At 50.0% G+C, this 13390-nt stretch overlaps 1 protein-coding gene across 1 annotated transcript in view; it reads left to right on the top strand.

The window, feature by feature from the left end:
- The first annotated feature begins 1041 nt into the window (after positions 1-1041).
- LOC144274150 (uncharacterized) overlaps positions 1042-13390 on the top strand; it is a 29089-nt gene continuing 16740 nt past the window's right edge. The window contains exons 1-3 of the mRNA XM_077832794.1: positions 1042-1075; positions 1700-1813; positions 2103-4002. Of these exons, the coding sequence (XP_077688920.1) occupies positions 1042-1075; positions 1700-1813; positions 2103-4002 (2048 nt within the window). The remainder of the gene's footprint in view (positions 1076-1699; positions 1814-2102; positions 4003-13390) is intronic.

The raw sequence follows: 13390 nt of genomic DNA, 5'->3' as shown, positions 1-13390 counted from the left end.
ACTACACCAGAGTCAGACCGGAGTCACTGCTGGCTCAGGCAGGGGGGTGCACGGATGGATCAATGGGATCAGCCTCTTCCTGCCTGTCCCTGCGGGCTGCCGGGGGAGTCCAGGGCAGCTCAATCTTCAGGTGATGCCACCAGAGGGCTCCAGGTATTGCTAAGGGAGAGGGGTTTACACTGCAATGGGGGGAAATCTCCCAAAGTGGCCCTTTTGATTTTTCCCTTTTCTTTAGCATTTGGCTCAGAGATGCTGTTACTGGGAGGGTGTGAAGAGTCTGGGGGGAATCGGAGTGTGACAGGATAGAAGCCCCTTCTGTAACCTCCCTCTCGCCCCGACAGGCTGAGGAATCAGGTCCACGTTTCACTAAAGATCGGCCAGTCTTCCAGAGGAGAGAGAAGGGAAATGGCTGTGATGGAGCCAGCTCAGGTAGGGGATTTTCAGGGAGCTGCTGGGCAGGGGAGGGAGGAGTCAGGGTTTGATAAACCTACTGATTTACTAAGTAGGCCCATTGTAGCAGGGGAAGGGGAAGGGGACATTCCCCCATTTCTCAGGCAGGATATAACCACCTCGGCAGGGCTGGGAACATTTTTCAGGCTCCCAGTGCTGGAGCCTGACCCCACTTGCCCGGGGCTGCTGTGAAATACGAAGGGAAGCTGTCGGGATTTCTGTTCCTGTCCCCGGCTCAGAGCTCTGCTTCCTGTCCCAGTCTGTGGCTGGCAGGCGTGTGGGAAATGAGAAGATCCTGGCGTGCTCCATGTGCTGGGGCGGACAGGGAGCTCTCACCTTCTCCGCCCCCTGAAGCCTCCTGGCTGCTCTGAGCAGGGTGGGGGTGGGATTTTGCTCCTCTGGCCCTCCCAGAGCTTCACATTTTTTTTTCCTTTCCCATGAGTAGTGGGATTGTGGCTGGGGCAGCAGGTGCTGAGTGGGGGACTCTTGGTGTTTCAGATGCCGGTGACCTTCGAGGAGGTGGCTATTTATTTCACCCAGGGGCAGGGGGCTCTGCTGGACCCCGCTCAGAGAGCCCTCTACAGGGACGTCATGCAGGAGAACTACGATACCGTGACCTCACTGGGTAAGGGATTCCCGTCCTCTCAGTTATTAGAAGCTGTGGGATCTGCATGTCTTAATGTGGTCAGGTTCTTCCCTGGTCAGTTCGAGCAGAGGCGAATGGTTTCCGTAATGCACAGCTGCCATATGAGAAATACATGCATTTCGATGCCCTCTCCACTGGGACATGGGAGTCAAAACCCAATGGACAAGCTAAACCATCCCCACCCCTCCATCTTTCAAAGGGACATAAATCCGCATTGTCTTGTCTGTATTGTTTCTTGACTGCCCATACAATCCCTGTTCATCTCCCTCCTTGGGAATAGCTCCAGGCATGAGGAGGGCTCTGGGCTCTGCAGGTTTAGAAAGAGGCAGGGTCTTAAGTGCAGACCTGTGTGTGAGTCAGCAAGGCCCCCAGAGCGCACAGATCCTGGGAACGCCTAGTGAGGGTGTAGTAATAATTCAACTCACCTCCCCAGACAACGTCCTCTGTGCAAGGGGGCTCAGTGACCCTGTTCCCATCCTCTTGGATTCCACGTTCCTCCAGCAGAGCACAGGGACAGGTTCCACTCACGGAACGTCCTTTGTGACACATCCTCCACCAATGCTCCATGCACCCTGATCTGGACTCATTTCACCTTCTGCACAGGATTTCCCATTCCCAAACCTGAGCTTATCGCCCGGCTGGAACAAGGGGAAGAGCTGTGGGTGTCCGATCTCCAGGATTTCAAGGACAGAAGGCTTCGGAGATGCACCAGCACAGGTGAGGCCTGACAGAGAAATTCCATCTAGGGAATGAAGGAAAAAGTTGAGAATCCCAAAATATGATGTGAGTAACGCCCTCAGTTCTTCTTCATCTCACCGAGAGCAGGGCTATGGTCAGCAGATATTGCTCACGCCATTGCACCCTTCCCGTCTCTCCTTCCTTGTAAGTGTTAGGGTGGGATGTGGAGGCAGAATCCAATTGCTCAGTCTTTGTGTTGGCTTTTCCCTCAGTGCTATTCCTCTTTCTCCCCAGCACAATGACTCGTTCTGGATTGTGTCCTTCCCAGCAGGTGCTGAGCGAGGGAGTGAGAAGAAGGAGGGGAATCATCATGAGGCAGCTCCTGGGGAAGTGGAACCACAGGGGACCTTTTTGGGAAGAGCTGAAGGGAATTTTTCCCATTGCTGGAATCAGGGAGAAGCCTGGGGAAATTGGCACAGGACAGAGAGGCTTCTGATAAACCAACCCAGGAAGAAAGTGGATGAATCTCTTAACGGTGGGGGAGGAGACGAGAATCCCAGAGAGCAGCAGACAAATCGCAAGGAAGAGACACCCTGGCACTGCCTTGAGTGTGGGAAAGGATTCATTGTGAGATCACAACTTGTTACACATCAGACAGTCCATACGGGAGAGAAACCATTTCAATGCTTGGACAGTGGGGAAACCTTCAATAAGCGCAAAGATCTTAATAACCATGGGAGAAGCCACACTGTAGACAAGCCCATTCAATGCGTTGAATGCGGGAAATGTTTCAGTTCAAAGTCAGCTCTAAATTCACATGAGAAAAGCCACACAGGAGAGAGACCCCATAAATGTTTGGACTGTGGGAAAAGTTTCACATGGAGGTCGGCACTTGTTAATCATCAGGCAATCCACACAGGAGAGAGAACCCATAAGTGCTTGGACTGTGGGAAAAGTTTCATACAGCGGTCAACCCTTGTTAAACATCAGGCAATCCACACAGGAGAGAGACCCCACAAGTGCTTGGACTGTGGGAAAAGTTTCACTTGGAGATCAGCCCTTGGTTATCATCTGAAAATCCATACAGGAGAGAGACCCCACAAGTGCTTGGACTGTGGAAAAAGTTTCATATGCAAGTCAGATCTTGCTGATCATCAGGCAATCCACACAGGAGAGAGACCCCACAAGTGCTTGGACTGTGGGAAAAGTTTCATACGAAGGTCACGCCTTATTCAACATCAGGCAATCCACACAGGAGAGAGACCCCACAAGTGCTTGGATTGTGGGAAAAGTTTCATACGAAGATCACGCCTTGTTCAGCATCAGGCAGTCCACACAGGAGAGAGACCCCACAAGTGCTTGGACTGTGGGGAAAGTTTCATTTGCAAGTCAGATCTTGCTGATCATCAGGCAATCCACACAGGAGAGAGACCCCACAAGTGCTTTGACTGTGGGAAAAGTTTCAAGCGGAAATCAGTCCTTATTTGTCATCAGGGAATCCACACAGGAGAGAGACCCCACAAGTGCTTTGACTGTGGGAAAAGTTTCAAGGAGAGGTCAGACCTTGTAAAACATTGGGCAGTCCACACAGAAGAGAGACCCCACAAGTGCTTGGACTGTGGGAAAAGTTTCATACGAAGGTCACGCCTTGTTCGTCATCAGGCAATCCACACAGGAGAGAGACCCCACAAGTGTTTGGATTGTGGGAAAAGTTTCATAAGAAAGTCACACCTTGTTAAACATCAGGCAGTCCACACAGAAGAGAGACCCTACAAGTGCTTGGACTGTGGGAAAAGTTTCAAGCAGAGGTCATACCTTGTAAAACATCGGGCAGTCCACACAGAAGAGAGACCCCACAAGTGCTTTGACTGTGGGAAAAGTTTCAAGCAGAGGTCATACCTTGTAAAACATCGGGCAGTCCACACAGAAGAGAGACCCCACAAGTGCTTTGACTCTGGGAAAAGTTTCATGCAGAGGTCACACCTTGTTAAACATCAGGCAATCCACAAAGGAGAGAGACCCCACAAGTGCTTTGACTGTGGGAAAAGTTTCATGCAGAGGTCACACCTTGTTCAACATCAGGAATTCCACACAGGAGAGAGACCCCACAAATGCTTGGATTGTGGGAAAAGTTTCATAAGAAAGTCACACCTTGTTCAACATCAGGTAATCCACACAGGAGAGAGACCCCACAAGTGCTTGGACTGTGGGAAAAGTTTCATACGAAGGTCAGAGCTTGTTTATCATAAGGCAATCCACACAGGAGAGAGACCCCACAAGTGCTTGGACTGTGGGAAAAGTTTCATACAGAGATCAGCGCTGGTTAAACATCAGAGAATCCACACAGGATTGAGACCCTATAAGTGCTTGGACTGTGGGAAAAGTTTCACATGGAGACCAGCACTGGTTAAACATCAGAGAATCCACACAGGAGAGTGACTCTATAAGTGCTTGGACTGTGGGAAAAGTTTCAGACAGAGATCATACCCCATTAAAAATGGGAGAATCCACACAGGATGAACGTGGTCCACTTCCAATGACTGATGAGGAGGGGTCAATACCAAGAGAGGGAAAATTGCTTTTGTAGTGAGCCAGCCACTCCCAGTCCCTATTCAGGCCCAAATTGTTGGTTTTAAGTTTGCAAATGAATTGTAGCTCTGGAGTTTCTTTCTGAAGTCTGTGTGTGAAGTTTTTTGGTTGAAGGATGGCTACTTTTAAATCTGTTATTGAATGTCCAGGGAGATTGAAATGTTCTGCTACTGGCTTTTGTGTGTTACCGTTCCTGATGTCGTATTGGTGTCCATTTATTCTTTTACATAGAGACTGTCCGGTTTGGCCAATGTACGTGGCAGAGGGGCATTGCTGGCCCATGATGGCATACATCACATTGGTAGATGTGCACGTGAATGTGCCCCTGATGACATGGCTGATATGGTTAGGTCCTATGATGGTGTTGCTAGAGTAGATATGGGGACAGATTTGGCAATGGGATTTATTGCAGGGATTGGTTCCTGGGTTAGTGTTTCTGTGGTGTGGTGTGGTGCTGGTGAGTATTTCCTTCAGATTGGGAGCTGTCTGTAAGGGTGGACTGGCCTGCCTCCCATGATCTGTGAGAATGAGGAATGCTTTTCCAGGATAGGTGGTAGATCGTTGATGATGTGCTGGAGAGGTTTTAGCTGGGGGCTGTACATGATGGCCAGTGGTGTTCTGTTATTTCCCTTGTTGGGCCTGTCCTGTAGAAGGTGACTTCTGGGTATCTATCTTGCTTTGTCAGTCTGTTTCCTCAGGAGCTGAGGCATGTAGGTAAGTATGGAGGTCAGTAGGTTTCCAGTATCGGGTGGTATTTATGTGACCATCACTTATTTGCACTATAGTGTCCAGGATCTCTTGTGTGGACTGGTCCAGGCTGAGGTCGATGCTGGGGTGGAAATTGTTGAAATCCAGGTGGAATTCTTCAAGGGCCTCCTTCCCATGGGTCCATATGATGAAGATGTCATCAATGTAGTGCAAATAGAGGAGGGGGCGCTAGGGGACGAGAGCTGAGGAAGCGTTGTTCTAAGTCAGCCATAAAGATGTTGGCATGCTGTGGGGCCATGCGGGTACCCCTAGCAGTCCCGCTGACTTGAAAGTATAAATTGTCCCCAGGTCTGAAATGGTTGTGGGTGAGGACAAAGTCAGAAAGCTCAGCCACCAGGTGTGCCGTGGCCTCATCAGGGATAATGTTCCTGACAACTTGTAGCCCATCCTCATGTGGAATATTGGTGTAAAGAGCTTCTACATCCATGGTGGCCAGGATGGTGTTTTCAGGAAGATCACCAATACGTTGTAGTTTCCTCAGGAAGTTGGTGGTGTCTCGAAGATAGCTGGGAGTGCTGGTAGCATAGGGTGTGAGGAGAGAGTCCACATCGCCAGATAATCCTGCTGTAAGAGTGCCGATGCCTGAGATGATGGGGTGTCCAGGATTTCCAGGTTTATGGATCTTGGGTAGCAGATAGAATACCCCTGGTCGGGGCTCTAGGGGAGGGTCTGTGTAGATTTGTTCCCGTACTGTAGCAGGGAGTTTCTTGAGCAGTTGGTGTAGTTTCTTTTGGTACTCCTCAGTGGGATCGGAGGACAGTGGCCTTTAGAATATGGTAGAATTCTAGAATTCTAGAATATGAGGGTTGGAAGGGACCTCAGGAAGTCATCTAGTCCAACCCCCTGCTCAAAGCAGGACCGATCCCCAATTAAATCGTCCCATCCAGGGCTTTGTCAAGCCTGACCTTAAAAACTTCTAAGGAAGGAGATTCCACCACCTCCCTAGGTAACGCATTCCAGTGTTTCACCGCCCTTGTAGTGAAAAAGTTTTTCTAATATCCAACCTAAACCTCCCCCACTGCAACTTGAGACCATTACTCCTTGTCCTGTCATCGCTACCACTGAGAATAGTCTAGATCCATCCTCTTTGGAACCACCTTTCAGGGAGTTGAAAACAGCTATCAAATCTCCCCTCATTCTTCTCTTCTGTAGACTAAATAATCCCAGTTCCCTCAGCCTCTCCTCGTAAGTCATGTGTTCCAGTCCCCTAATCATTTCTCTTGCCCTCCGCTGGACACTCTCCAATATTTCCACATCCTTCTTGTAGTGTGGAGCCCAAAACTGGACACAGTACTCCAGATGAGGCCTCACCAACGTTGAATAGAGGGGAACGATCACGTCCCTCGATCTGCTGGCAATGCCCCTACTTATTCATCCCAAAATGGCATTGGCCTTCTTGGCTACAAGGGCACACTGTTGACTCATATCCAGCTTCTCGTCCACTGTAACCCCTAGGTCCTTTTCTGCAGAACTGCTGCCTAGCCATTCGGTCCCTAGTCTGTAGCAGTGCATTGCATTGTTCCGTCCTAAGTGCAGGACTCTGCACTTGTCCTTGTTGAACCTCATCAGATTTCTTTTGGCCCAATCCTCCAATTTGTCTAGGTCCCTCTGTATCCTATCGCTACCCTCCAGCGTATCTACCTCTCCTCCCAGTTTAGTGTCGTCTGCAAACTTGCTGAGGGTGCAGTCCACACCATCCTGGAGATCATTAATGAAGATATTAAAGAAAACCGGCCCGAGGACCGACCCTTGGGGCACTACGCTTGATACCGTCTGCCAACTAGACATGGAGCCATTGATCACTACCCGTTGAGCCCGACAATCTAGCCAATTTTCTACCCACCTTCTAGTGCATTCGTCCAGCCCATACTTCTTTAACTTGCTGACAAGAATACTGTGGGAGACCGTGTCAAAAGCTTTACTAAAGCCAAGGAACACCACGTCCACTGCTTTCCCTTCATCTACAGAATCAGTTATCTCGTCACAGGAAAGTTGTAGGAAAGGTGCCTGGCAACCTCCTGTTCATAATTGTTAGGGGAAATTAACCTAGTTAGCATATGTGACTCCATTTTGGGTTTCCTTTCGGCCATTAACTAGAAGCGAGCACACCACGTACCAAGGAAGGAAGGAAGGATCCTTCAGGGTGGACAGCTGGACAGTTTCAAGAGAAGGGAAACAAAGGAGACAGGAACCAGCCGACATGCCTGAAATAGCTGCTAATTCAGCGTTTTTGCAGGGGGAAGGTGGCTGCAGGGGATTGGTGATAGATAAGGAGAAGGCCTGTTTGTTAGGTTATGCGCCCCAAGGCACACAGGCAGGATGTTTTGCCAACAGTATAGAATCTTTGTGTAACCTGTAATTGGGGTCCCGTTCAGCTTAAGAGAATGGTACCACGCTCGAGCGTAATAAACCTACAAACTGTGAGACACTCTGCAGTCTGTCTTTATTTGGTTGCCTCAGCCTAGAAACGAACTGTACATGTCCTAACTGGAATAACTCGTAACAGTTTGGGACTCTAGGCTCGCCCTCGTAAGCGAAGACGCACTCCTTCCCTCGGATAACTCCAGCCGGCACTGGGTGAGTTCACCTTCGAGAACTCGGAGGAACGGGTGTGTGGGCTGTCGTTTAGGCGATAGGCTGGCACCTTAGGCGTTTTTTTGGTAGCCCTAGAATGGGCTCTGGGCAGAGTGTGAGCAGGGGAATCCCTTTGGCTGAGATTTTCGGGAATTGGAAAAATATTTCTGGCACCCATGGGTTAGGTGAAAGGAGAACTGTAATTTTGTATAAAGTCTAGTGGCCAGCGCTGACTATTCAGACGCCCTTTGGATGGCCACCCGACGGAACTTTTGCACAGGATGAATTAACCTGCCTTAGACAACAGCTGGAGGACAAGCATCCAGCTGAAATGGATTATTGGTATGTATGGGATAATTGGGCATACGCCCGAGATAAGAGGCGCCCCTCGACTTTGGGCTCTGGTACCAGATCTAAAGTTTGCATGCCGCTTGCAGGTTCCGCTCCGCCCTATGCTGCTTTCCCTCCTCCGTCTCTTCCCGCTACTCCTCCTCCTGTTGCCCCTCTATACCCGTCTCTAACCCTACCCCCAGTTGCGCTTCAAGCACCCGATACAACAACCCATTGCGACGAGCAATGACCGTGTCACTATGGTCACGGTCCACCGCCCTTTTGGGCCTGGGGACCTGGTCACCTGGCAGTCACAGATGCCGAGGTTGCGCGACGATCCGGAAAGAGTCCTACAGACTATCCGTTCAGTCCTTACGGCATTTAACCCTAACTGGGCAGACGTCCAGGCTATTTTGCAAACCCTATTTACCCCTGACGAGAAGTACTCTATTTTAGACGCCAATCGGCGTTGAGCGGGGGATGCTGAGAATCGCACCCCTTGGCCCGAAGCCGATCCAAGTTGGGATCCTAACGACCTCAATGGCCGGGCCAGCCTCTCAGCTGCCCGGGAAGGGCTCCTGGAGAGCATCCGTAGGGTGGGTAATAAGACGGCAAATTGGTCACAAATTAGAGAGTGCCAGCAAGACCTAAACGAGCATCCGTCTGCATGTTTGGCCCGCTTGTTTAAGCAGGTTAGAATGTATGGGGGAGGGGTGGAGCCAGAAGCCGAGGTTAGCCGCATGATGATGGTCTCTTACTTTGTCGATCAAGCGGCACCGGACATAAAGAAGTATTTAACTAAACATGTTCCCGATTGGCCAGGGAAAGCCCTAAGCGAAGTAGTTCACCTGGCCACTTTTGTATTTAATGGTAGGGGCAAGGAGAAAGCTAAGGAAAAACGTAAGCAAAAGGAGAGGAAGTAAGTATGTTGGCAGCCGGGATGCAGCACTGACAGGGACACGGGAATACAAGGGGGAGGTGATGCGGATGTGGGACAGGATGTGGAGGAGGCTGTGGTGGGACAAGGAACGGGAACTGTAATTATTGTAAGCAACCGGGGCACTGGAAGAGGGAATACCCCCTGCTTGCACGAGGGGCTCCTTGGGAGAATCAGCCGGCGACCGGTTCCTCCTTTCCCCCTAACGCTCCCCAGGACTTCGCTAATCCCCAGTGACTAGAGGCAGAGATTTTGGAAGCCGTGGGAGAGTTGGAATGGAATCTTCGATTGCAGTCGCATATTTACTTGTAAATTGGGGAACGGTTTGTACCCTTTTTGGTGGATACCAGAGCCACCCTTTCCACTTTAACTTTTGTTCCGGGCTCTCTTTTTAATACCAAGATCTGGGTGCAGGATATTGAGGGCGACCCGTGGCCGGCTCCGCTATCCTGCCCCGTCCGTCCCTGTGGAGCTGGGTTCTTTAAAGTTGTCACACAGATTTGTTGTTATGCCAGAAGGCCCCGCTAACCTTGGGTGGGATATGCTTAGCAAGCTGGGAGCCCACATATTTTGTGCCCCTGAGGGGCTTCACATGTCCATCCCGGACTTGGCGGTTGCTTCTCTTATGGCTTCGGTTACCCCGATTCCCAATCTCCCCACAGAATTGTCCAGATTCCCACCCAATTTGTGGAGCATGAGTTCCACCGACGTGGGCCTCCTTAAATCAGCCACTCCAGTCAGTCTGCAGGTAAGGGATGGGCCGCCTCCCTCTGTAAAACAATATCCCTTGCCGAAGGAGGCAGAGGAAGGTATTTCCCTTCTTATCTCTAGCTACTTAAGCCAGGAGGTCTTGGTTCCATGCAGTTCTCCTTTCCCTGGGCAACACAGCATGGGGAGGAGGTGACCAGCCCTCAGTGGAGAAAGAAGTGGTTAGGGACTATTTAGAAAAGCTGGACGTGCACAAGTCCATAGGGCTGGATGCGTTGCATCCGAGAGCGCTAAAGCAGTTGGCGGCTGTGATTGCAGAGGCATTGGCTATTATCTTTGAAAACTCGTGGCGAACGGGGGAAGTCCCGGACGACTGGAAAAAGGCTAATGTAGTGCCAATCTTTAAAAAAGTGAAGAAGGAGGATCCTAGGAACCACAGGCCAGTCAGCCTCACCTCAGTCCCCGGAAAAATCATGGAGCAGGTCCTCAAGGAATCAATCCTGAAGCATGTAGATGAGAGGAAAGTGATCAGGAACAGTCAGCATGGATTCACCAAGGGAAGGTCATGCCTGACTAATCTAATCGCCTTCTATGATGAGATTACTGGTTCTGTGGATGAAGGGAAAGCAGTAGATGTATTGTTTCTTGACTTTAGCAAAGCTTTTGACAAGGTCTCCCACAGTATTCTTGTCAGGAAGTTAAAGAAGTATGGGCTGGATGAATGCACTATAAGCTGGGTAGAAAGTTGGCTAGATTGTCGGGCTCAACAGGTAGTGATCAATGGCTCCATGTCTAGTTGGCAGCTGGTATCAAGCGGAGTGCCCCAAGGGTCGGTCCTGGGTCCGGTTTTGTTCAATATCTTCATAAATGATCTGGAGGATGGTGTGGATTGCACTCTCAGCAAATTTGCGGATGATACTAAACTAGGAGGAGTGGTAGATACGGTGGCAGGTAGGGATAGGATACAGAGGGACCTAGACAAATTGGAGGATTGGGCCAAAAGGAATCTGATGAGGTTCAACAAGGATAAGTGCAGGGTCCTGCACTTAGGATGGAAGAATCCAATGCACCGCTACAGACTAGGGACCGAATGGCTAGGCAGCAGTTCTGCGGAAAAGGACCTAGGGGTGACAGTGGACGAAAAGCTGGATATGAGTCAGCAGTGTGCCCTTGTTGACAAGAAGGCCAATGGCATTTTGGGATGTATAAGTAGGGGCATAGCCAGCAGATCGAGGGACGTGATTGTTCCCCTCTATTCGACATTGGTGAGGCCTCATCTGGAGTACTGTGTCCAGTTTTGGGCCGAACACTACAAAGAGGATGGTTCTAGACTATTCTCAGTGGTAGAAGATGACAGGACAAGGAGTAATGGTCTCAAGTTGCAGTGGGGGAGGTTTAGGTTGGATATTAGGAAAAACCTTTTCACTAGGAGGGTGATGAAACACTGGAATGCGTTGCCTAGGGAGGTGGTAGAATCTTGTTCCTCAGAAGTTTTTAAGGTCAGGCTTGACAAAGCCCTGGCTGGAATGATTTAATTGGGGATTGGTCCTGTTTGAGCAGGGGGTTGGACTAGATGACCTCCTGAGGTCCCTTCCAACCCTGATATTCTATGATTCTATACTTCTATGATTCTAATGCTCCTATCCTATCCTTTGAAAAAGCCAAAACCGGGCCTATATGGGCGCCCATTTTATCGGTTCGTTCAAGATCTGCGTGGGATAAATAGTTATAACCCCCCCCACCAAGTGGTCCCTGATCCGAGTACTATCCTGACACTGATTCCCCAGTCGGCCAGTGGTGTCCTATTGCAGTACCTAGGGGATCGCCCATGCCTCATAGTTTACTATTCAGAACAATAGGACCCGGTCATTCGGGGATTGGTCTCCTGTGTGCGGTCCATTGCCGCTGCAGCCCTTATGGTGGAACGGTCACGCCCTATTGTTCTGGGTTACCCTTTGACTGGGTCCCCCACGAAGTTGAGTTTCTCTTAAAACAGCATACAACGCAAGCGGTCTCTCCGCAGTGGGCCCACAAATACGGACGGGTTCTGCTGGATTCAACTATTGGGGTCTCGAGACTCAATCAGGACTGTTTGTTTTCTTGTTACTTGGACTTATATTTGTTGTCCTGGTTTGTGCGTGGTACACGGGAGGATGCAAATACTGGTATGGGAGGCCTGTGGAATCCCCTCTCTATTTTTGAGTTCGGTACACAGATGGGAAGGCAACAGCTTCCTGGATTTAACCCATGCTATAGCACAGGGGGTTAACCGAACACGGTGTTGGCTCTGTATTCATACCCCCACGTACATAGGTCAGGGAATCCCGTTGGTAAGGGAGCCTGTCCCTCTCAACCGAACCCTCCTGGCGGGATTATGGACAGACACTCCATTTAACTGGAATGTTACAATCCAAACTTGGTCTGTTGATATGGTGGCCCAGGGTAGTTATGCTTTATGTGTGTCACGACCTAAGAATTTCGAAAATACAGTTTTTGTGGGTAACTTTGTAGGGTCCAGTGATACCACCCGCATTAGCTCTGGTGCGGCAAGTCCCCCCAAGTATTCCAGGGCGCCGTGGCCGGTCCCTGAGGGATCAGGCTGGTTCTGGTTGTGCAACCACACGGCTTATAAGGTCCTCCCGGCAGGTTGGTGTGGTACACGCACCTTAGTACCCGCTGTTACAGTACACCAGGCCCTAGCCCAGGGGGAAATTGGGAACCTGGTATGGAGGAACCGAGGAAATGTCCCATCAAATCCTCTCTCTGAACGGCCTACAGGCTTTCACTCCTTTGTTCGTTGGTTTTTGCCCTGGGTGGGGGTGAGTGAATTGGAAAAGGCTACAGTTAATATTTCTGCAGCCTTAGAATTAATGGCAAATGCCACTGCAGACGCCTTGTCTACCCTTCAAATGGAGGTGACTCAGTTATCTCAGCCCCACACTGCAGAACCCCTTAGCCTTAGACTATCTCCTTGCAAACCGGGGGGGGTTTGTGCTCTTGTTAACTCAAGCTGTTGTGTCTTTGTGAATCAACACCGCAGGGTGGAAGCTGATATCCACAGCCTTATGCAGCAGGCCACCTCACTTCACCGTGTCACCCTTGACGACACCAGTACCGGATTCCATGAGGCCTGGAGCTGGCTCACCTCCTGGCTGCCAGACTTGGGGGCTTGGGGAAGGCGTATTTTGTACCTCCTTCTTATGGCTGTTTCTCTTTTTGTATTACTTTTTGTATGTCTACAATGCTGTAGTATGTGCTGCTGGCAAATTTTAATCTTGCATCGAGGTTATTCTGCCCCGATATAGTTTACTGACGTACATAAGAAAAGGAAGGACTGTCAGGGGAAATCAACGGAGTTAGCATATGTGACTCCATTTTGGGTTTCCTCTCGGCCATTAACTAGAAGCGAGCACATCACGTACCAAGGGAGGAGGATCCTTCAGAGTGGACAGCTGGACAGTTTCAAGATAAGGGAAACAACGGAGACAGGAACCAGCCGGGGTGCCTGAAATAGCTGCTAATTCAGCTTTTTTGCAGGGGGAAAGTGGCTGCAGGAGACTGGTGATAGATAAGGAGAAGGCCTGTTTATTGGGTTATGTGCCCCGAGGCACACAGGCAGGATGTTTTGCCAACAGTATATAATCTTTGTGTAACCTGTAATCGGGATCTCCTTCTGCAGTCTGTCTTTATTTGGTTGCCTCAGCTTAGAA

Source organism: Eretmochelys imbricata, chromosome 14 (genome assembly GCF_965152235.1).
Source record: "Eretmochelys imbricata isolate rEreImb1 chromosome 14, rEreImb1.hap1, whole genome shotgun sequence".
Taxonomy (NCBI): domain Eukaryota; kingdom Metazoa; phylum Chordata; order Testudines; family Cheloniidae; genus Eretmochelys; species Eretmochelys imbricata.
Note: the sequence above shows the minus strand (reverse complement) of the source record. Positions and strands in the feature narration are given on the sequence as shown.